At 42.9% G+C, this 25579-nt stretch overlaps 1 protein-coding gene across 1 annotated transcript in view; it reads right to left on the reverse strand.

Moving 5' to 3' along the window:
- The window catches only part of nbeab (neurobeachin b), a 185019-nt gene that overhangs the window by 9236 nt on the left and 150204 nt on the right, over positions 1 to 25579 (reverse strand). The window contains exons 43-51 of the mRNA XM_069161250.1: positions 25256 to 25371; positions 22359 to 22471; positions 14430 to 14570; positions 13261 to 13380; positions 9858 to 10010; positions 6662 to 6829; positions 2263 to 2352; positions 1010 to 1187; positions 50 to 121 (exon numbers count right to left, since the gene is read on the reverse strand). Of these exons, the coding sequence (XP_069017351.1) occupies positions 50 to 121; positions 1010 to 1187; positions 2263 to 2352; positions 6662 to 6829; positions 9858 to 10010; positions 13261 to 13380; positions 14430 to 14570; positions 22359 to 22471; positions 25256 to 25371 (1151 nt within the window). The remainder of the gene's footprint in view (positions 1 to 49; positions 122 to 1009; positions 1188 to 2262; positions 2353 to 6661; positions 6830 to 9857; positions 10011 to 13260; positions 13381 to 14429; positions 14571 to 22358; positions 22472 to 25255; positions 25372 to 25579) is intronic.

The raw sequence follows: 25579 nt of genomic DNA on the forward strand, positions 1-25579 counted from the left end.
ATAAAGTGTGTATTTCTTGATTGATGTTCGTATCGTCACGCCTACTCACCAACCAGAGAATCCATCTCTATGGGGAGGTGATGGGCCTGTTCCAGAGAGTAGCCTGGTGCTCCCCGCAGACCTAGATCCAGGTACAGATACATGAGGCTATTTCTGACTACTGCGCGCACACACACACACACACACACACACACACACACACACACACACACACACACACACACACACACACACACACACACACACACACACACACACACACACACACACACACCTGTTCCCTCTTCAGAGCCAAGTTAATTCATAATGTCTTCCAGGAGATGGAAGTATTGGAGGTCCATCTGTCTTACTGGGTGTTTTTTTTTTCCTGGGGTGTCAAACTGAATGGAGACATTTCGTCTATCTGAGAGAATCTGGAGCCAGTTTTAAAACAGCAACATGCCTGAAAATATGGAGGCCTTATTATCATCATTACTCTGAAAAGTCAAACCACATTTCCCCTCCTCTCCAGCAGGATGGCAAGAGTGCTGCAGCTGCGTTCATTAGTGTGGGAGCAGGCGGAGCAGGCGGAGCAGCCACACAGCACGGACTCTTTGGTCCTGAGCTCTGTGTGTTTCTACGGTGACAGATGGGGATGTGTGAGGAGAATATGGTGCAGTTGCGGCCTAATTTCCAAGTAACCATTGCTTTGGCCCTCTGACCCCGAGGTGAGGCCGATTCTCGGGGAGGGGCTCCGTGGGTAATGTTGTTCACACATGTCTGGAAGGGAACATGTGGAAACACTCACGGTCAGCTTACCTGGGAGGTGCTAGCCTCTCTATTAGCCAGCTGGCTACAGCACTGTTGTGAGCAGTGGGTAGGTTTTTGTGTGACGGTGATGAAGTGATTTTACGGGTCCACTGCTGTGGTAGGTATCACATGTGGTGTGGCACGCTTTATTTGACTTTTTTCAAGGGCGTATGAGTGTGTTTGAACATATCACCGTCTATGTGAGTTGGGCTCCACTCACCAACCGTGTTGTGCCATCGGTTGACGGCGAATAGGCGGCTGCAGGTGACGGTAACCACGGCGGGTACGGTAAGATGGGGCAGGGTGTTGGCGGACACGTGGGTCACCGGCGAATTAGATGGAAACTTCAACACCATGATGACATCCTGCTGCATTTGGTCCTTGAACATTAGAGGACTCTGTGGAAGGAAACACTATTGAGTAGAAGAGAGGGAAGACGAAGCGTGGAAAAGGATGGAGGGTCACGATGATGAGAGAGGAGGAGGAGGAGGAGCAGGAAGGGAGAGGATGGAGAAGATGAAAAGATGAGAGAAAAAGAATGTAAGAGGCAGTTAGTGTGGAGGTTGGGAGGAAAAACTTCAGACACAGGAGAGCTTCATGCACTGCCCCTCCAGACAGTCAGACAGGGGTAGACGTGGAAAACTGGGATGGAGTAGACTGTACATATGAGATGGTGGATAAATGACACATGTATCAGAAAGATCCAGTCTGGCCTGCAAAGAAGAAGCACTGAAAGGGAATGCATGACTTTTTGCTTTTGAAATTGAGCTGCTTTCTTTCTTTTCGGTTTAAAAACTCAGCTCCAACTTTAAAACCCTGATTCACACTGCGTGTGTCGTAAAACCAGAGGAGACAGTGATACTAACATTAGTCTGTGACTTTTGAACCAATTGTAGCTCTCATCTTGTTTTAATACCGGAAGCTGCTGAAAGAAGTGGACAGAAGTGACTGAAAACATTGTCATCTGTCGCGAAAAGAAAAAACTAAATTTAAGTAAAAGGTCTTCGAGGGATGAGTTTCTCAGTTTCTGTCATGGGAGGGAAACAGAGAGAGCCACGTGTGGATAATGAGGGCAAGGCTGGTTACTACATGGATCGGACGGGGAGGAGCAGCTTTCAGCATAAAGAAGGAGAGCTACTAGGCCAGTAGGGAGCACTCTTCCCTTTAAACTACACTGCTAGTAGGCAGTACTAGCTCTGAAACTGTGCACGCTGCTGGTGCTGAATATTCATAGTAAAGATCTGTGACCTACATGAGGTAAAACTTCAGAAATATTTATCTTTTGTTGTTAAAAGTAAAACTATAGAAGTGAGAAATCATCCTCAAGCTACCTACAAACACATTCACACGAACACACACTATCCAGTCTTGGACAGGACCACCCCCCCCCCCCCACACACACACACACACACACACACACCACACCACCTCCAGAGGTGCAGGGAAATTTCCCAGCATGCTCGCTGTTCTCACCAGGTGCATGGCGGAGCTGCGTGGAGGATGTGGCTCAATAAGCAACTGAGATGGCGTCTGTCCAAAGCTCTGGATCTGCGCCTCTGTGGCCTGCGGGAGAGAGAGAGGGGAGAGGCAGGCAGAGAGAGAGCGGCTGTCACAATCAATATGCATCAAAGTGATGGGTCAATGCGTTACTTGACAATGCAAGCAAATCCTAACTCAGCCGTGCCTATGAGGAATGGGGGGGAGGGGGGGGGGAAAGGGGTGCACTTCCAATCCGCCTGGGTGCTCCCCCTCCCCCCACAGCCCTGCAGAGTCATCCGAGTGTTAGTATGGAAGAGACAAGCCTTTTCCTATTAACATGCTTCAGTTAACCATTCCCATTTCCAGGAGCAGGGGCCCCGACTGCACAAACGTTAACCTGGAGTGACATCCAGCGAGGACTGCAGCAGGCCGGCGTGCTTTTAGATGTTATTGTGCTTGAAACAAAGGAGAGCAGCATGTGTATGCACACACACACATATGAAACAGAGGCACAAAATCGCACAAGCAGGGCATGGTGATTTGAGTAAAGGCAGCTCAGTGCTGGACAATGTATGGAGGACAAGATCTGAGTATTTGTGACTGAGCAGAGGAAACCAGAAGACTTTACTGTTATTAAAGAATAGCTTTCATTTAAATAGACAAAAGATCTCCTCTACCTGCAGTGAGAGAGGAAAAAACAAGCAGTACAAGCTGCTGAGCTTGACTGAAAGTGGGGCACTCCACGGCAGGAGTGATTGATGTGACTGGAGCCACTTCCACCATCAGAGGGGAGCTTGTAGACGTCCGTCAATGCCACTGTGCACAATGGAACATACATCGCTCAGCCTTTCGCCCGCCCTTCTGACTGCCTGGCCGACTAGCCCTCATTTTCCTGCGCCTGTACACACCACTCACAATCAAAAGGACCCATTGGGTAACACATGCCACAGAGGGAGATGTGGCACGGGAAGTTTGGAGGTGATACTGAATCAGGACAGGCCACCTGCAAGGCCGGCAGTCGCCTCCAACACCCCCGGATCACTTCCTATCTTCCACGGCACCAAAAAAGGCCCTGTCCAAACAGAGGAGAGCTGTCACACAGCAGTAGAAGTTTCATGCGAGTTGGTGAGCACATTTGGCAACCATTAAGTGTTAGTCAGAGTTTCTTTACAACGCAGTCTGTCAAGTAATAAGCAGCTGACATTATAGCTATTTAAGGTTAGGTTTGGGGTGAGGGTCACAATGTCTGCTCAAATAAAGAAATTTGATCCACAGATCAGAAAGGCTGAGAGAGCCATGTGGAAAACATCACCGTGTTTCTTATGAAGATTCTATTACCGGGCAAACCAGGCTGCTGCGTGGCCCGTTCTGATCGTTTTTAGACAACCCCGACCGCTGTGAACCGAGAATTTGTCTGTCTGTGTTTGTGTTATTGTGTGTGTGTGCTGGGGGAAGGCAGTTTGACTTGTTGAAGGTTAACCCAAGAACATGTTCTTCCACCAGATGATCAAAACACGTCAATATCTCTCAGGTGCTTGAACACTAATCCTCGCTGATGTCTGTCAGAAACTTATCTGGATCTCAGTCTGAGACTGAGAGCACTTAACAGGCAGTTCATTAGTTTAAGTCACTTCGGGCTCTGCTTTTTGGCTGATAAGTGACACTTATTGCCAAAGCCATCTGGATGATCTCTCCTCCCAGCAAAAGAAACGCCTTGCTTGGGTGAGCACCAAACATCCATCATAACACACGGTGTCTGTCTGTCTGTCTTCGCATCCAGTTTGGGAAACGAGCAGAAAACCTTCGGAGGTGAGTGGCTGCAGTTTCTTCTGTATGGTTCCCAGACTAGTGACGGAGACCCCATGGAGGACGATCGCCCGGCAGCATCCTCCAGTGCACTCATGCAACGCAGCAACACAACAGCTCTGTCACGCAGTTTGCAGACATGGCCTCGCGTTGACCCGCTAAGCAGCGTGGGATCATGCTGAGTCACGACACCTGAGATCAACGACGGTAACTACAAATGTGAAGCAGCGCCACCTTTCACCTCTTCAAAGATGCCGCAGATTACAGACGGGCTTAAAAGTAGTATAAACAGATTAAAATAATCATAAACTGTACATGAAAATATACAAACAAACAATTTATGTTGTTGTCGTGTAACTGCGACTACTCTGCCGCCCATTCTTTACATGCCAAATTAAATTTGTCAAAGATAAGATTATCTGAAGTTGAATCCTTAAGCACTGACAAAGAATTGCCCTGAGGGTTTTTTCCTGAGTGGCAGTTCAGGAGCTGACACGTGAACTTCTTTCTGTATGATGTGTCTCAAACTATGTGTGCACCTGTAAGTGATTGTCTCTAATGCAGCCATCATCACGGGTAATTAAATCCTATATGCTATGTGATATATGCACATTTAAGGTCAAGCAGTTAAACACCACATGAGTATCAAAGCCGCTCATCGGCCAGCCGCAGCACACTTTGTTGTCTTTGTTGATTCGGGGGGTGGGGTGTCAGGAGGAAGAATCGAGTGCCACTGATGAATAATTTGTCTGTTTACTTGTGAGTGACACAGTGGGGTCTGAATCCAGGGGTTGCTGTCATGTTTTTCCATAAGAGAGGGCTGTCAGGAGAGGCATCGCGGCAGAGGACTGCTGTTCCGGCAGTGTGCCCAGTAGAGCTGTCACCGCGCCCTCAACCGGCAGACCACAGGCCCATCGGCATGTCAAGAAGGTGTCATCATTTTCATCTGACACACCGCCGGAAATTATCTCTCATGACCTCTAATTTCTTGACATTTCCAACGCCTCAATTGCCGTGACTAATGCCAGATCTGCAGTTTTACCTGTCAGGCCCCGGATGAATCAATACCCTCGAGTCAGTCGTCACATTGCAGCAGATCTCTCAGCGAGACGTTCACTGGGCATTTTTCCATGCTCCACCTCACTGACTCATCCAGGCGCATCACACTGGCCCGTGTGGGACAGGGGGAGTGGTAAACAGTAACAGCCCAACAAATCCAGCAGGTAGTCAACTACCAAAATATATCAAAGTACCATAAACTGTGCAGGAGATAAAAAATCAAATTACTAGTTAAGGACTTGCCTGTAAATCATCTTTGCAACTTTGCATGAATTACATTTTCTATTCATTCGTAATGGTTTTTTTTTATAACAGGAATGTTAAGTTTAAAAATACAAGGATGTACTTCTTGTTGCCGGGACAAAAGAATCCATCCGGAATTAGAGATGTATCTGAGGGTATGAAGGTTTGTCTTAATTAGTGCTCATCATATCAACATTACATCAGTTGTAATTAGCTGAACCAATTTATTTTCTCCACTACAAATACACTCACATGTCACAGTTGCGACATCAACGGGGTACAATTAGGGAGCCTGAATAGCAGGCTTCCTAATGTGCAACTAACTAACAGTACTGTCATCTCTCAGGGTAATAACAGTCAGGGAGGAAGACAGCGAAGAAAAAAAAAACCTCAATCTGATGCAAAATAAACAAGGCATCATCTAAAATCTTTGTGGAAACGATGAAAACCGAACCTTTCACAGTATGGTTTGGTAATTAGATGAAGCCAAATCTTCTGCAGGTGATTTGCATAGTGGTCACTTGATAAATAAAGGCGCCCCTGGAAGTGACAGTATATAAATGACTTGTTTTGCAGACAGCAGATGGTGGATATCACAGGGAGAGACGAGCTCACACTGGAAAGTGCCACAATGCGTGCCAGCTGCTACAGTCTCTGCTCCCCTTTCCCCTTGCAATTATGCTTTTCACGAGTAGTGCGGGCGAACTAATAGTTATTCAATTAATTTGCTAAGAACAAGAGGATTCACTCCCTCATCTATTGACTGAGTAACCTCTGGTGGTTGATCAAAGAGCGCAGTCAGATCCATTGATCTGATGAAGGGAAAGGACACACAATATATCAAAAAAAAAATGTAAGGAATAGAATCTGGGTGTTGAGAAGGCCTTCAAATAATGTGCAAAGATATTAAAAGAATGCTGTTTATCTGAGAAATAGGAAATTCATAATAATAATTAATCAGAAAATGACTCTAATCTTAAAGTAAACCCGCTGAGTCAGGAGCTCTGCTCGATTCTCTCACAGGTTACATTTGCATGACACAATAAGTGATTGACAGATGCATGATGCGAATGCTTCTGGAGCTCCAGCACATGCCAGGACAAATAGAGACAGGAAGTTGTGCCTATGGCGAATAAGACAGGGGAGGGGGTGGGGGCTTGGTCTCCATGGCAATGTGTGTGTGTGTGTGTGTGTGTGTGTGTGTGTGTGTGTGTGTGTGTGTGTGTGTGTGTGTGTGTGTGTGTGTGCGTGCGTGCGTGCGTGCGTGCGTGTGGATGTGCTTTACCTCTCTGAGCAAAGGGTCAGTGATACTGTCCAGGTTGACGGAGCCCTCGTAAGTCAGGTAGTGAAAGACGTTGAGGGCACGCACTGCTTCAGGGCCGCGCTGCTTGTAGCCGAAAATAAGGTCAATCCACTGATGCAGCTGACATGACACAAACTCGCTTTCCAGGGCCTGTCAGAGGAGTACAGGGCAATTAGAGGTGAGGAGCCACACCAGCGGCGGCACTGCACAGGGGATTTAGGACACAAACACCAATTGAACTTCCGCACAACAGTGAGCACAACAAAACACAGCCTACATACTGTAAACAGATGACCTACCATAGCATTACATCACCATCAGACTAATTACATATAGAACTGTGAGGGAAACTAACTTCTGTTCATTGAAATAATTGAAGTGTTTCACTTATTTTAACATTAGCTCAGAAAGACAGAGACAGAAGCCGATTTCCCGCCTTTTAATGTAACCAGCGACCTCAACACAAGCCTCCCATATCATATTTCTCTGCACACTTACATACTGTCTTTGGACGGAGACAAAGAAACTGGTTCAATACTAACAGGATTCAGTTGACTGTAAAACCGTGTGCAGGAGAAACACTGATAATTAACTGTGAGGGTGAAAAAGGAGACTTGATTTCTTGTGGGAGTGTTAGTGAGAGATCTAGTATAAGATTTCAGGCTGATAATTATTATGAATATACATATAGAAGCCATACAGTGGGGGTATTGTCCCAGAATATGGTGCAACATAATTCCCATGCATGCCGTGGTTCGGCTTTGCTAGAGACATTTACACTCCTCCCCTCGCGTCAGGAATAACAGCCATTACCAACAAAGGCTGCTCGAGCACACAGAGGCAGAGTTTGCCACAGGGCATATCACGACAATTGAAAGTGGCACATGCAAAGATGGGAAGTGGGAGGACGAGGGAGGGAGAAAGAAAAGGAGGGAAGGAAAAAAAAGAGAGAGTGAGAAAGAGGGGGAGGCAGTCAGAGATTCACTGTCAGAAATGAAATAATAGAGGAAGCGAGAGTGTGGGCTAGCTGGGGAACAGAACAAAAGGAAGACCAAAAAGATGGAGGCAGACGACTATGATTTTCTGGGTGTGTGTGTATGTATGTACCGTTCTGCGACTCTAACAATGCAAAGCAACATCACACATGTATCCTTCAACAGTGAGAAAATATCCACTGTAATCTTCTTTTGTTTTTTTCCAGTCGTCCTCCCTCCTTGTTTTGGAGAAGCAGACATGCCCGTAACAACTCCAAGCCTTTCCCATCTCTCTCTCTTCAACTGCCTCCCTCCATTACCCCCCCCCCCCCCCCCACACACACACACACACACACACGCGCTGTGCACGGTATACAAGCCTGATAGAGCTCAACCAGGCAGCGCCGGTAGAGAACGGGGAAAGGTCACCTGCATAAGACCAGCCGAGCTCTGTCACTCCGGCTGAAAAGGTCAAGAGTGTTCCCACAGCCTGCTTCTACCTCCGGTCCGAGAACCGCGGTAGCCCCTAACCTCAGGACACATAACACGCATCCAACTGTGTCCTCACCAACACTATTATTTACATCGCTACGGCTTTAGGGCAGTAAAACCCACTCATTAAACCGAGACTCAAAAGTGGAGGAATATTATGGTGGGATTTTTTTTGACCGTTACGCCAAACTGAGACTTTATATTTAACTTTGTTGTTATACACCTGATAAATGCAAACACAATACAAACAGTGGTGTTCATTTATTTTTCTACTTTTAGCGTAAAGTAATCAGAGAGTTGTCAGGCCAGGAAACATGAGCATGTTGTGTACAGTATGCTGACATTGTGGTAAAACTGAGCTTTCCATACTTTTCAGACCATTTACAACAATGTACCAAACTACATTTCTCAAGAGCCACCTCCCACTGTAGATAACAACACATTTTTTAAAGAATAAAATTCACTAATGTGACCATGCAAATAGCCTCAGAAAGGCTAAACAACAACATGAGACTCCTGTTTGAAAATAAAAGGTGCATTTCTATCTTTTCTAGAAAAAGTGTCGCTCAGCGGCTCAACTGACGATTAAAACTCCTCACGTAAGAATATATAACATTCTTCATTATTCTCCCAACCAATTTGTGGACTCAGTAGCTTTTTATAAATTCCACTTTTTTCCGTTTGCTAAAGTCGACAACTGAGGAGTATGAACTGATGCATCTGTATTAAACGTGCACGCATACGCTCACACACAGACACACACACACAGACACACACACACACACAGACACACACACACACAGACACACACATAGACCCTGCACACTGCCAAAGGGAGGAGGCCCGCCATTACTGAGGGCAACACTGGAGGACAAACTTGACCTCAGCCTCGTCTTTTGGTGACATGGCCGGGGTCGGGGGGCAGTGTTAGCATTGAGCGATGCTCTTTATTAGATGGTTCATGAATAAGACAAGGAGACAGAGGACTTTGGGAAGGTTAGAAGGAAGAGAGGGAAACTGCTGTTTTCAGGGGGCACAAAAGCAAAAATGTATTATATTGATCGTTTTTGAATAATATTCTTAATGAAGTCAATCATTTCTAAGAAGGGAACAATACTTATCATATATATGGTTGACTTATGGTGAAAATAAAACATAAAATAGACCGGGTCGTTATGGACATTAACTGCAGTGTGTTTCTTAACTTGCACTTTACCTTGCTTCACTTTAACTTGTTATTTTACATGTAATTACATGTATTTATATAAACATATGCATATTCATGAAATCTTACTTTCATTTGCTGTTTAAAAAAAATATGATTTAATGAATTTGTTGCTGTTTTTTTATGCACTCCAACATCAAACAAGCAAATGGGGGATCCAAATAAATACATAGAAAAATGACTCAGCGCAACAGTTGCACCCTCAGCGACAGAGAGAGTCGAGTGCAGCTAAAAGTATTGCGGGAAAAAAGCGAACAAGCTCCTGGGAGCGAAATCAGCTGTAGACATTTGTCAGTATTTTTTTTTAGCACTCTCACTGCCAGAAGGGGTCGACCGGTTCCAAGTTTCTGTTTCTGTTTTGTATTCATATTTTCTTAAAATATATTTTTGTTCATGTAATAATTGAGGTCATATCACATACATGGATGAGTCTGAAAGCCATATTTGCACCAAGAGATTTGCGATGTGACACATGCCTCAACCTTACCATTCTGTTTATCCTAACAAGGTCTTCGGGCTTCTTAGCCCAGGCCGGCAAGTCCACGTCACAAACCATGGTCCTGTCCTCCCTCATTCCCAGATGGTAGCCGTTGCTGTTGATGAACATCTCCGGGAGGTAGTAGAACTCAGGAAGCAGTTCCTGAGGGAGGAGAGCCGCTCATGTTTTACAGCTTACTGATGAGGCCACAGCGCTTAATACCAGAGTCTAAATAGCACAACCTTCAACGTATAGTCGCCCAACAATTCAGTCAAGCGTAAGAAATCAGATATGAGAGGATAGAACCACAGAAAACAGAGAAAAAGGCAGTGAGTCCCACTGAGATTAAGTGAGAATTCAAGGGGAAAGGTAACACAAACAAACCAAACAGCAGGCCACAAGAAAGCGGTGAGAGGTGCTCGTCCAGTTATTCCAGGCAGAGGTGTTAGGTGTGTTAAATGAAACTGGAACTGAGTTGGGTTTCTCTCCGTGGTCTCCGGGTTCTTGTGATGGGGTCAGGACCTTGCAGTGGAGGGGAAGTCAGCGTGGTAAAGGAGCCTGCTGTGATTCCATACATCGAAGAGGAGAGCAAATATTTACTCTTCTGAGAGTTCTGAGACGAGAGTATTCCTAAAGGATTTGTGTTAAATGAAGATATTTCTCATTTCATGTATGCTTTACATTTCTGCTGACTGTTACCTAAAGCATATTATATGTTCTGACATGGACTTCTTATGTTCCAGGCGACCATTTATGTATTGTTAAATTGCAGGAATTTGCTTGAGGATATCCACAATATGCAACAAAAAAGAAATAAAAATGTTAGCTGTAGACTTACGCCGATTTAAAAACGTAGAAAACATTCATATTTCCTTATAAGGTAACTTTTTGCTTAGTTTTTTCCAAGAATGAGATTGAATAACATTTAATAATCTCAAAAATAAACTCAAGTTGTTTTTAAATGAAATGTGGCTTCTTGGATATCAAGGAAAAACTAAAATATAGGACAGGCAATGGGCTGAAAAATGCAAAACTACTGATGTGTCATTTAAAACAATTCTTTAAGAACACTGTGATTTTGCAGCCCCCACTGTGATCCCTCATCCTCCTGATCATACATCCAAGGAACGATAAGTGAGTCAGGCCTCTGCACAATCAGGCATATGCACACGAGGAATGTCGATCCTCCACTCTGCCCTCATTAAAAAACATACAGACGAGAAAGTTAAATGTTGTTGTTTATCTCTTCACCCGCCATCATACAGAAGGATGCGAGTATCTGAACTCCTTGTATCAGGCTTGTTTTATGAACACAGTGTTTGTCAGATTCAGTGGTACTATGGAGTTTTATATTGCCTGTGGGATGCATAACGTGCAGAGCTTTTAGGCACCCATAAATCACCAGGATTGGAGAGAGCTGGTTAGTATGACACGGTACAGGCCAATAACACTTCTGGTCTGCTGTTGGTCACATTTCACCCTCTGCGCACGACGAAGGGGAAGGGAGTGAAGCAGCCATTCCTCCCTTCTCCCTCTGTCTCTCCACGCACACACACACACACACACACACACACACACACACACACACACACACACACACACACACACGCGCTACACTTTCCCTCCTCTTCTTTCGTTTGTAAACTTCCTGCCGTAACTCACCGCCAAGCCGTTAAAACTGCCAGCTCCGTTTTCAAGCCACCCTCCCATGGCAGCCATTAATTCTGCAACAGCATTGTAATGGGCTAACAAGTCAATCACACAAGCCTCCATTGCTTTACACTGTGTCACCTTAATGACATGTTCGTCAAAATCTGTCACCGGCGGAGTGCTGCTGGATTCCTTCAGACAACATGGTGGCAGTTTGTGTGAAGGAGTGTGTGTGTGTGTGTGTGTGTGTGTGTGTGTGTGTGTGTGTGTGTGTGTGTGTGTGTGTGTGTGTGCTCACAATTTCCAAGAGAAGCCTGCTCCTCTTTGCCCATGGGCGGCTGTGCCAGCTTACCATAACCGCGTTTGCACACAGAAATAAACGAGAGGTATGGACCCACATTAACATTAATGATGGGGTGGTGGAGGAGGTGAGGGGTTGTTTCCATTTGACTTGCTCTTTTAGGAGGTCATCCCCATCAGGGGTTCAGGTTCCCTCGGTCTTGTCTTCATTACTGCTGGAGGAGGCCGGGGTTAATGGAGGAGAGACCCTGGTTAAGAAAAAGCTGTACACCGAGCGGCCTGCTCGGTGTACTGGGCCGAAGCTGACCTTAACCCTGGACTCTCTGCTGTGTCGCACGCGTTGTGGTGGCTGCGCATGGTGCTTTGGTGTCTGCCTATATGTTTGGCTGCTTTTCTGTGGGCATGAATGGAAACCTATGCTTTTATTTGTTCTTTTTTTGGCTAGAATTATGCTGAGCAATGTCCTTTTAATACATAACATGTTCAAGATTACAAATATAGGAAGATATTAGGGAATAGTTGGAAATGTGTGCACATAAAAATAAGGGATATAACAGAAATGGAGAATATTATAAAAAGAAAATGAATGATTTAATCAGTTATTACAGTGCCGTTGAATGAGCACCTCGGCTCCTTTACTGCATTATGAAATACTGCTGGCGATCCTGCATTGTCCTGCTCAGTACAATGCTCCTCCTAATAGATCAGCGGCCATCCTATGTGTGTAAAACAAATGCATGCAGACATACAAGTAGTCCAAAGTAGACTGTATTTGTTAACAGGGTGGCGTTTGACTATTCAGTTGTTCACATGCTCGCAGCCTTCCACCTCCGCCTCACATGGATTGTTGGCTGCTCTCCGCCATATCCTGGCAAGTAAAAGCCCTGTCTGTACATAAAAGACTACATTTTAAATAGCTTTTGTCATTAATGCTTTATTAATTGCCTGGGGCAACACTACCCGATGCAGGGTGTGCTAGAAATATATGACACTTTGAGGTCAGTGCATATCCCTGCTGCGTGTTATGCAGTGGGCAAAATGGAGGCGAATCAGCAGGGTTCAGCGTTTTCGGTGCTCTGTGGATATGCAGAGAGAGGGCTTTGTCTTTCTCTCGCATGCAGGCTTTGTTCAGTCTACCTTGGAGATGGTTTGCTTTCTGCATGAGATAAATCAAAATGTGCACTGGGAATCTCTGAGCACTATGAGTCTGTGTGATTCACTGTTTGAGGCATTTATAATTAATGGTGTATATTTTTGCAGTGGTGTTGAGGCACATTGAGGAGAGGAGCATAGGAAGAGAGCGGCTTGGTATGGCTATACTGCACATTATGTATGCATACATATGTTGATATCCACTACCATTGTTGTCAGAATTGGAGTAGAGTCAAACAAATAGTTTTACTTATTCACAGTTACAACGTAACCCGTGTGTTGCACTATTTTCTTTTGTTGTTATTCTCACCTTCACATCCGAGGTGTCCCTCTGACAGTTCCTCCAGGAGCGAGCGATGGCTGAAAATGTGCGGTCAGGGTGGTCGAATTTGTTGTTATTACAACTAAGGAAGAACGTGGTGAAGGGCTCCTACAGAGAAAACAAATTAGACATCAACGATCAAAGATCTCCGCCTCAAGTCATGACTGTTTTTTTCTACCTCCTTCACGTCCATTTTTAATGGCAATCATCATAATCAACCAGCTGAAAATGTGAATATTGTTTAAACCAAGAGGATTTGTGCTAAAAAAATGTGAAGACTCTGAATTTTCTGCATTGTTTCATTGTTATTTCTTTCTGCAGTAGACTCAGGGATCTCTGTAGAGATCAGTCTTTCATTGAATTGAAGCCTGAGGGAGAATTAATTAGTGCTCTTCCTGAGTACAGTCATACAGCCATAATGATAATTGGCTCAAATTTGGTTTTCTCGGACTGATATGGCAACCATTGCCGGTTGGAGCGGATGGATCACTCACCAGAGGAAGAAAGGGATTGTGGGAACAAACCCACTGAGGCCAATCTAACTGCTGTCAAGGGAGCTCCCTCAGTTCATCAGTCCCTCTCTACTAATGATGGGAGGGGGTGGAGGAATACAGTACAAACTCCCCTTTCAAATTTGTAAGCTCCTTCAAAAATCAGATGTGCACCAACTCAAAAAAGCTGTGCAGGTTATATATTTGCAGGGAACAGATTGGAAGTGCGTGTGCTTCGCTCTCCTCCTACAGAGTAAATGAGGACAGTGCTCAGTAACCTTGATGGACATGTCTCCGGCGCTCACTGGGTTGCCTGAAACACATAAACCTGTCACAGCAGCCTCTGTAAATCATTACCCAGCCACTCTTTATTTAGTTCACATATGCTGGTTTACTGGCCTGTGAAATGTGTTTTCTGAGCGCCATTGGTCCAACTCAGGCCCAATCAAATTGAGACGTCGAGCTGCTTCCTGTGCAGAAGCCGACAGGCCTCAAAGTAACAGCATCATCAGTACTGACAAGTGACAATCAACTAATGCAGACCAAAAATGAAAAGCTGTCCGAGGTCCCTGTTTGACTTCATTCCTACTCACATACTTCACTAATTTTGGGATTTTGAACACAGTACAATAACAGGAGTGAGTTTGAAGAACTGATTCTACTCACTATTCTGACAAGCCAGTGTAGGATGGTGGCAGCGGTGGAGTAGTGGGAGTTGTAATGACACGGTGGCGCCTGGTCGTCTTCCCAAGTCTCGTAGCGTTCAGCGTAGAACGCCGCCCGCTTCGGATTCAATGCACCAACAGGCTGAAATGGAAATAAGGAAAAATTAGGAAACAAAAACCAAAAACAATAAAGTGTCACCTTCTGGGTTCAAACCTCATCGTCCGGCACAGCAGTCTGTGACTACAATTCCCACAATCATGACTGCATCATTGCAATTTGTATATACAGTATATGCAGAAGCAACATGTGAAACAGAGCAGTTTTCACCTGGTAAATGTTTGCTACCTTTACCCTCCATGAGGAGTGGGAGATGTGATGGTCCATGATTAAATTTAATTTAATCAAACTACTGTAAATCTACTTCGGTTTTCCAGGTAGACATGTTTTATTAAATGCTCTCCTGCAGATTGTTTTAGGAAAGCACAAAGAATAAAGCCGAACTGAGGAAAAGTGAGCATGATTAATAATAGTCAAAGTTACAGAGTCTTAGTTGCTCCCCATTAGGCTACATGTAGTGAGGCCAGCAGAGAGGCTGGTGGAGAGTTCAGGGCAGACATGGAGCTTTACTCTGGGATTTGTCTGTCAGACCCCATTATTCTCCTGAACTCTAAAAGTTCCTGCTGCGCTGTCTTCTGTCTGAAATTTAGAGGGGGTACGGTGGCAGGGGTGAGCAGGATGGCGCGCCAAGGATGGAGGGAGGAGATATGAGCGTCTCCTGCTAAATGTTGTGGATAATCCACGTGGATTAACCCCAGCTGACCTGATTTACACCCAACACACCCACCAAGCCAAACACTTTCCTCAGCACTGCTCCTCCTAGTAGCACGGAGCCCTTCAGGGCTACTGAGCACTGCTGATGGAAGTTACCAGGATTTATACAATATGGTGCAATCAAATAATGTAATACACCAAGCTGTGTTTTTAAAAATCATCCACCAGTAGAGCTGAATCATCTTAATTTGTTTTAGAGACTGAAAAACAGCCTGGAAAAAAAAACAAACAAAAAAAAAAAAACGGTACAATAATTGTCAGGTATATTTATTGCAGACAATTGTGCACATTGTAATAAAAGTTCTCCCAAAAAAAAAAATCAAAACCTGAAATTCTCCAAAAAGCCAAAAAAGTAATGAGTGCAGTCAAGAAATCATAAAAAAAAAACCTCTCATGTTCATTGGTTTGCAACTGTTTCGTAATTATTGGGAGGATATAAAATATGACATCATTGCTACATGGATTTGACATAAAGTATATCTTATTATTTCATAGTTGGGCCACACCTTGGATAGCGTTGTTGTGTATTTAACCGCAGCCTTAGTAATAACCTCGATATTGTACTAACACCATCGCTGGGTTTGTGTCCTTTGGCAGCTGTTTCATTTTCATGTATTCTTAAGGCAACAAAATGACTCTCATTAAACATACGTTTAGTGGTAAATAAATTGCTTTCTCTGCCTTTTCAATCACCCCATTCAATATAAGAGCCTCAGAGGCATATTGGCAGTCAATATTAATATACTCAGTACCACTGAATCAGTTACACAGGGGGAAGGGAGACTGGTAATGTAATCAATGGCAGCTTTTCTACCTGAAAGCTGCAGCTCAGAGGTCAGAAGAAATAAAATAAAAGCCCTCAATTCAAAATGATTTGAGACTGATGCCTAAAAATGAGGCCACTTATTCTAACTTTATTAAAATTGTAGTGTTATTCTTTTGCTGGGTCCAGTTTGGATGCAGACAGACTGACTCTTATTCACTGTGAAGATTACCCTCATATCTGTGTGGCACATTCCTAAAGCTCTCAGTCAAAACTAAATGGAGTTTTTTTGTTTTTTTTCTTCCTTAAAATTTAATGGCAGTCCACATCAGCGTTAGCACAAGTGAATAGACTGAAGGAGAAGTTTATTGAGATCTGCATAGATTTATGGGGTGATAATAGCCTCGCATGTGACGTCTTGGCCCAGCTGGATCGGGGTGCAAGCCACAAGACGTCTCACACTCCGTAAAACCCGCTGCTAGTGTGACTAATGCAGGCTCGAGCTGCGCGAGAGATCCAGGTAGTACATGTGACATGAGGGAGGCGAGAGTGAGGACCAGACAGCGGCAGGTAGCACTAATGAGTGTAACACGGAAATAAACAAATAACTCACATGACAAGTATTAGAAACAAAGTTTACAAAAATGGCTGACTGGTAAGATGTTCATTTACCCCAACTATTCTAATATCACATTACAAAAACAAATGGGACAATTAACTATGATGTCTTATTAAAGGCAAGCAAATAACATTACATTTTAAGCTTTACATTTTATGTACATGCAAAATGTAAATCTGGAATCCGCTTGACTGCTAACGACCTCTCTGCCTTTTCCTGCAACTAAATTAATCACAAACACATTTTGGATAAAGCAGGTTGCAGTGAAGGATCCAAAAACACGTTAACTGACACTGTATTTCCTTTTAATTCTTCTTTTTGGCTCCAAATAAATACAACTAAAATACTCCCTCTGTGTTCCAGTGTTCTTCAGCTGTGTAAGCATGAATATAATTAAAAAAAATTGTGTGTGACTTGCTGTGTAGAAGTCATAATGCTTTCATTTTGTTTTTCCAGAAAACTTGTGTGGTTAAAACTGTATACTGACTGCGTGGCAAAACTTGTCTCGGTCCACATCATTGAAGAAGTTGTTCTTCACCGGTTTCTGTCATTTTAAATTTGCACCAAGGTGATTGTTGAAAAGAGCTCAGGTTGGTGCTGTTGTAAAGCAGATATACACCAAATTCACTTAAATGTAATAAATAGAAAACAAAACAAAGATGAAGATAAATAAAGCTGACTAATGGATAATTGCTACTTCTTGAGTGATACAGCATTGATCCAAACAATAAAGTCCATACAGAATACAGTTATAGAGGAGAGGTGGATATGTAGATGTATACAGATAGGTGATAAATTAAGGTTAAAAACATGGACAGATAATAGACAAAGGAAAACTGGATCTGTTCTGGTTGCCTGTGGTCAGCCATTTAGGAAGATGGGGCTGTAAATCAAAATGAGGGATTTTGGTAAGTGAGTTCACTTCATCCCTGAAAAATCAACATGATACTACAGAGCTGATTTTGATTCTCAGTCTTTACCAAACCTGAGAAACATCGACATGGATTCATTCCTTGTGCATTTGAATCGTACTGTTTTTTTTTTCAACTGCGTCATCCCAGACCTGCACAATGGTTGTGACGGCAGCTGTAGCTCAAATAGGTGATTATTGTCACACAGTTTCAGCTGAATAATTCTGTGTAAAGCAACACTCTTGCGGATTTATCAGGACAAATACTTTTCCTAACTGTCACTGTCAAGAGAAACAAATGTGTCGAATGTGTTGTCGCATGAGGGCAGAGAAATGAAGTGCAAAAATGTGTAATGAGATAATTACGAATCGCCTTGAAAAAGACACGACTTTTACAGCGAGTTTGGTACAATGAAGCTCCCACACTGTTGTTTCCGGGTGAATTCCAGCAAAAAATAAAGGCCACTTCTGATATGTTTTTGTTTTAAAAGAAGAGCTGAAGATACGAGGAGTGTGTATGATTGATTCGCTGTTTAATGAGAAATAAAAAGCTATTTAAGATAAGATAGTCTGAGCACTTCAGTGGTCCTTTAGTCCTGTCATACTCACTATCTGTTAAACAGCCCAAATCAGGCTTTTCTCACCTCTGTTCAACAAAGAATAATCACCTATTCCCATTTCCCTGCATTGCATATAATAACCGTCATAGATATAAGACAATGAAAACAACTGGATCCGACTTTTCCACACTTTCTCCTCTCTGAGCTCATTTCCTGTACGACACTGGACCCAGTGAAATGCATCAACACAACTAAACAAAGTATGATCAAACTTAGATTTGTCTTCAGATTCAATGAGGATCATTTCTGGTGTTGCACTCTTAAAAGATGCAGGAAATGAACGTGGCTAATGGTGAGTGAGTGTGCCGAGAGTGTCTCCATTTGTTTGGTTATATCTAAGCTACATCCCAAAGAGACGCAATTGCATTTTATATTTCAAAAGAAATTACATTAGAGTGTGTTGCTATGGTGCTCTGTCAGGATGAGTCGCAGTTGTTTTTGCTTGCCTCGTCAGAGACGGGGCTGCATGCAGCTCCAGTCTAATGGAATCAAATTGCTCCAACTCAAGATGAAGCAGATGTGCTCCCAAACAGCCTGACTGGAGTGGAAGTGAGAGTGAAGAAGGCTCCATTATGGGAAGAAAAGTGTGGAGGGGTTGCTTTGTGGCAGCCGAGCTCTGTCTGCTTTACTGAAAGTTTGTTTCTTAAAGATGCTCGGGTAACGGGGCCACAGCAACAGCTTCCAGAAGAAAACAGATTCAAATCGTTTTCTTTATTTCATTGCAGCTTTTTTTTTTTTTTTTTAATTCGTACAAGAGTAAAGCTTACACGATTTTTGTATTTCAATAAGATGAAAGATGATGTTTGCCTCTTGAAGCATCTTACAAAGGATAAGTGTAATTAATTTTAGTTAGTGTATAAAGAAGCAAAATCTTCTTATGCAATTAAATGCATTTCCATCACATCGTTTAACAGCTACGAGGAAGATTAGCTTCCCTCCATCTATCATCTGCTTGTCACTCCATCAAGAATTAATCATTAGAATCTAATGAAACACTTCACTGCGTGAACGTATCTGACATCCAAATATGCAGAACCTCCGGCCTCGAGGCAGAGTGGTGCGCTGTTCAATAGCACTGTTTACAGCTGACTGGATGCCCAAGCAGCAGGTAATTGTCGGAGCATACAGGTTTGGGAGGATATTATTTGGCAACTCAGCACAGACCTGGAGCAGTTTGAACAATGCTGTCCATCAAGTGACAGACAAACTGGTCTCAGGTATGACTAATCTGTGGGAAAGAAATAATCCCAAATGTGCAATGCAGCAGAAGATGATTGAAGAATAATTTAAGATTATTATTGATGATTTAGTTTCTTATTCTGCTGCAATTACAATGTATCCGGTATATTTTTCTAAGAGTAACGATGTGACGGTTAATTTTCATAATGCTGCGGCTCACTGACCCCTACATTCAAAGAGGATATTATGTGGGATGATTTGATATCATTCAACCATAAGGAAAGAAAATAAACAGATACATTCAAACAAGAAATTAATTTGAATTTGAAGTGCGCTCTCTGCTCAAGTTTCTGCTTCATGGTGAAATCAAAATGCCCATGTCATTTTATTTACTTTGTCTTTAATCAGAAAGTATTTAAAAATCATTATTTTAAACTATTTGATTTAGTCAAAGTTCTTGTACAACTGTGTTTGACAGCATTTTACATTTCAGGAGATTTTGTAGGAAAACATGTTTACATTCCTCAAGAGTTGCCATCTTATTAGTATGATAGGAAAACACGGGTCAAAAAAAATCTGAAACGATACCCAGCCTTAGTAACCACACACATAGCCTTCGTGGTACATAACCCACCTCCCCCAGACATACACCTAAGAAAGACACATTCTGCCCTAATATACAATGAACAATTCTCCGGAGACTGTGCCACTACCACTGATCCATAATTGAACAAAAGGGCAGACCAAGCAGAGAGGAGAAGTGTGCGGGCCTCGGTCCCTCCCTGCTACACTAGCTGTGAACTTTTGGAGGTAAGAGCCCCGGGGTTCCAAGGACAACTGTCAGGAGACACAGGCTGTGAACTCATGCTAATGAAGGCAGCTCAGCCCTGTAAACAGCATGGGAGGATGTCACTGGAATACATTACAATACATAACTGTCTCCCCAGGGCAGGAGGGTTGCACATGGTACAGCCCAGATCAACCCCCCTCAACACACACATGCATCCACACATTCTCTCTCAGCCCAGCTGGATACCTCACAGCTAAAGCGGACAAATGCTGATGTGACGGTGGCAAGACAGCTGAGCTGTTCGTCCAAAACCTTCCCGTGTGGTGGGAGCTCATTTTTCAAATTCACGACATTCATCCACAACTCTTTAATGGTTTCATAGCAACTTCCTCTTTTTCATTTCAAAGTTCTCCTTCTCTCCCAGTACAAAACACAGATGGCGAGAAAAGCTGAAAATTGATACAAACTGTTGAGAACTGAGACGACAAAGTGAGGCTCTTAGACTGATGGTTCTTTGAGCGAAACAAGGGGGAATGAGGCAGCGCTGAAGTGAGTGAGCCAGAGCTCAGACAGGAATGCGACTGTTTTCAGGTCAGTGAGCTGCAGTGTGCAGCGTGCAGCGAGAGAGGGAGAGAGAGAAGGGGGGTGGTAAACCAGTAAACCAGGCCACAGTTTGTGGAAGAGTGATCTGCGGCCTTTTCCCCATTCAGTCAAAGACAACAGCAAACATAGTGCTAAACTTTGTCTGTCAGGGCTTCAGGGCTTCAGGGCATCCAGGACACAGTGCCTGAGCTCTTGTGATTTGGCAGAGTTACCAGGACTCTTGGTTTTTTTTTTGCACAGCTTGATGTGTTTTTGACCTGCTACATTTAGAACACTTTCCACAGCGATGCTGTGCTGATGAACAGCTCGCATCAATTCATCAATCTTGAAAAAGGGTTTTTTTAAAGCAGATTTTTTTTTTTTCATTTGCTAGATGACAATTAAGACATAAAATCAATCAAATTTTAATGTTGAACTTTATCCTGGAAATCCTGGAGGTTTGTGATGTGTATTTGTGTGTGTAATGTGGCTGTGTCAATTATAGTTTGTTGGCTTTTCAGTGGATTGTGATGGCATGATCTTATGTTTTATCTTGTACTATATTTTCTTCAAATTTCTGTTGCCTGAATTACTGATTGTGACAAATCTGCTATCGAAACGTAGCTACTGAAGTTTTTGAAAACATACTGTATTGGTTTGGTATCGTTCAAAACGGGACTTCGATACTGATACACTGCTTTTTTGGTTACCAATTTTAGAAAGTAGAGTAAAAAAAAAAATATATATATATATTAAATGAGGGTACAAATCAGTTTAGAAGGTTAGTATATAGTTTAGTTTGTTTTTTGTAGCTAAAATTAACAAATGTTTAACACTTTAAATGCAAGTTATCAATAGGAGCTCAAATTTACTGATGTTCCCTCACATGGAAACTATCATTAGATGCTAGAGTTTTAAAAGGTTAAAAAATAATGCATCTTACAACAAAAAAAGTGTTAGTTTGAATGTAGTGTATTAAGTTTGATACTAAATGACAGGCAATTTCGTTGGTTTGTCTTTTATAGGATCAAAGTTCAGTACCGAGCCCACATACTCTGAAGTTTTGCTTCAGATATAAATTTGACTATTTTATGTAAATATGTTTCACATATTTGTGGTATTGTAATCCCATGTATCAATATCAGAAAATGTTTTTAAATTAATATTATGATCATGATTTTAACGTCTGGCCCTTTTTTGAGATCATCAAAATAAATTAAAAAAAATTGGTGGGTTTTAATGATGCCTCCAAAGCTGCATTGTTGAAATCATAGAATTATGCAATTATGGAAATATATATACACTGTATAAACCCCTCTAATGCAGGAACCACAAATATATTTCAATGTTAAAGTAGACAGAATGTGTTGAGACAACACAGCAGCAAATACATGGGGAGTAAACTTACATAAGGTATTTGGGAGCATCGCAGGATGTTACCATCAGCACTTTCTACTTCCAGCAGTTCAGACTTTATGAATTCAGACTGCACATGATTCCTTTGCCAGTAAATACCATACTGTTTTACAATCTAATTCCTAATAGGGAACCCCCCTCTGCCACCAGATCCCGCTGCCACTACTTGCCCCTACCCTCTCCATCATATTGAGGTGCATGGCCAAGAGGCCTCGGTACCTTTGACAGATCTCTGAAGTTCCCTGGCAAGGTCAAGTCCAGCTCCTCAGAGTCGTAGTTGGTGAGGACCCAAGGAAAGACTGGGTACTGGTTGAGGTCATTGTATGTCCTCCCTAGACACACAGAGCAGACAGAAAGGTGTGAGTGATGAAGGACTGGAAGGGAAAGCCGGGGTTGAAAGCAGGGCAGGGTACACTAGAGGCTTCAGTTACTTTTGGGGATCAGCGTGCAACATTCCAACAAGCCCCCGATCAGACGAACTTCCTGCTGTACGCCGACAGAGTCTGCCGGGGAAACGCGTACATACAGGGAACAGAATGTGGGAATGTTTTCTGGCTTCCCATGACTTTCATCTGCTAAATGTACTTTGTCAATAAACTGTGAGTTACAGGAAGCTCATCTTTAAATTTAGTGAAAACACAAGTATCTCTAAGTAAGAGTGGCTGCAACAACGTAGAGATTCTTCTCAACTCCAAACGCCTGAAACGTTGCTGCAAGTCTGATCCACCGATTGGCCAATTGTGAACTCCCTCTATGTTTCTGGGGTTTGAAATATGATTTTCAGATGGAAAAACGTGTCATAGGAAATGCATGGGAAAAGCCAAGAGCATGTACCATGCTGTCAGTAATGCTTTGTTTTTCCTTTGAAGATGACACTGATGCAGCTGTGAGGTCAGGTGGTGGCCAGTGGAAATTTAGGACTGGGATAGAGCTGTTATTTGATGATTTTGTTGGAATTTTTACTGCTAGTAGTAAATCAAGATGAAAACATGGACTCAAAGCAAACCGACAGTTAAAAGGTAACAACAGTTTCTTTTTTTTAAGTAGGCAGACCGTATAATCCTATGGTACAACATCATAAAAAAAAACTGTTTTAACATAAATATTTCACCATAACAGATTGATTCTTTTCCAGTCTTCATGTTGACTTATACCAAACCATCCTGAGACAGACTGTAAGAATGAATGTCTAGGTCCAGTCACATTTCAGAGTTGCACATTATTGCTTTATTACACAGGAACCTGTGTAGAACATGAAGAAATCCTGCACACTGAAATGTTACATTGTCATGAATGTTATTTACGAAACAGTCAGATAAAGCAAGAACATCTAGGACAGTAATTTCATCCATCTAAAAATGACTATAATGTAATGACCAACACATTTAAAACTTGCACTTCAAATCAAAGCAGTATAAAGAGGTGGCAACACGAGGGTCAGAATTATTAAAGTTGTTTTATTACAGCTAAATGAGAGCTCATTCATTACTATAGCATATATACAACACAATGAAAAGGTCCCACATTGTATAAATTCAGATTTCAAGTTCTTTTAAAAAAAAACAACATCATAAAGCAGGTCTAGGTGCATAAATACTGTGAAAGTTTCAAATGGCTCAGTTCACAGCGAAATGCACACAGCCCGTATACAACAACGGAGCCGTTTGGACTTCCATGAGTTTGTCATGTGACAGTATAAAGACATGCTCATGTCATAATGTCTGCTTTCAACTTTTTATGTAGAAGAAAACATCGAGCGGTCATTATGTCCTTCTGCTAGCAAGCTACAAGACCAAATGAATGCTGTGGTTGGACAGGGTGTGCGTTACTCGGAAAAGTTTTCAGCCAATCAGGAGAGAGTGCGCCTTAAAGACAAGGAAACAAAACTGTCAGTTCTTTTCTCTTTAAAACCACAAAAGCATATTCTTTTGGACACCAAGACTGCAAATGAAACACCAGAAGAGAATAAAACATGGGATCTGAAAATAGCGTTATTCCCAAGTTTGATTGATTCCCTACAAAATAGTATCGACCTGAACCAACGCAGCGGGCGCGTTACTGCGGCAGGTGGCCATTAGAGAATCTAAAAGTAGCTGAGCGAGTGATAACGTCTGACAGGTTCGTCGATGGGAAGGCTTCGGCAGAGTAAGCGGGGTCTGGGGGAAGCTGGAGAGCATAATTATCCAGGTTAATGCCACACACTCAAAAGTAAGCAGCGGGCAGCTCGAGGAGGATGAGTCTGACGGTGGTGTGGTTGGACCCTCTTGTGCGGAGGCCTGAGTTGGGGTGGCAGCATGTTAATAACAGTGAAATAGTGTTTAATTAGAAGACCACTTCCCGTTCGCACCTCTTCCCAGCACTTCATCCCCCGCCTGTCTGCCGCTCCACACTATTCTGACATCCCTGGCAGCCCAGGTCATTACCAGGGATTTTTAATGAATTTTGGGCATGTTTTTCTGTCTGCCTTACATCTAATTAGCTGACAATAATGTATCGAACTCCGGCACAAGCTAAATATAAATATGCATGAATATGGAGCGAGAGAGAGAGAGGATGACACCTCTGTGAGCAGAGGAGCGTGCAGTCGCTCTTGCCTTCCCTGTTAGTTGCAGTTCAGATCAGAGAGTTGACAACAGAACCTTTCAACTCGGCAGACACACATGTGTACACTCTCACAAAGCCAGGCACTAATTATCTGGCAAAATGTGCTGTGGCTGCTCTTTGCTTCAAACAGCTCACTCCAGCGAGCAGTGAAGTGCAGCATGTTGAGCGCCGCTTAAGGCTCCCGCGGATTCTTAAACAAATGCGACGAACCTGAGGCCACTCATAGGATGTTTCCAGTCCCACTGACACATAAAGTTTATTGATCCTGATAGCTAACCTGAAAGTCATGGGACGCTAATGGTGAAAAGATTCACATAGATAATGGATTAAAACTTTAACACTTTCACTGGTTGTAAAACTTTGCCCAGAAGGCGAAGAAAACAAATCAGAATCTATCTGTTTAACTGATGGCCGTGAAAAAGAGAATTCATTATTTCCATAACTTCAGCTGCTTCCGAGCATTAAATTTCCCTTGGCAGTCACAGAAGTGTACAAGCAGTAGGAACCCTTACCTGATATAGTGTTGAGAAACATGAGGTACTCAAAGTTGGAGATTTCTCTCCTCTGCCAGCGCTGGGTCATGTTGGAGGATTTGAAAAGCTGCCGGGGGGTGGCCAGGGAGATGCGCCTGGAAAGACAGACGTTAACCAATCAATCAAATTTTGGTTGATGTTCATTATAGATATTCACAGGATATTCTTCAAAATTCAAAAGTAAAGACCAGCAAGTGTGCAGGAAGCTGTGTTTAAATTTAAAGAGCTGGCTACATCACAGAAAGCTGATCTATAAATAATGATATTAGTAGCTGATAACCAGCTCTGGTTTTGGATTTAACA

The sequence above is a fragment of the Embiotoca jacksoni genome, unplaced genomic scaffold (genome assembly GCF_022577435.1).
Source record: "Embiotoca jacksoni isolate LCO1_2020_lvr unplaced genomic scaffold, fEmbJac1.0.p SCAF_28, whole genome shotgun sequence".
Taxonomy (NCBI): Eukaryota; Metazoa; Chordata; class Actinopteri; family Embiotocidae; genus Embiotoca; species Embiotoca jacksoni.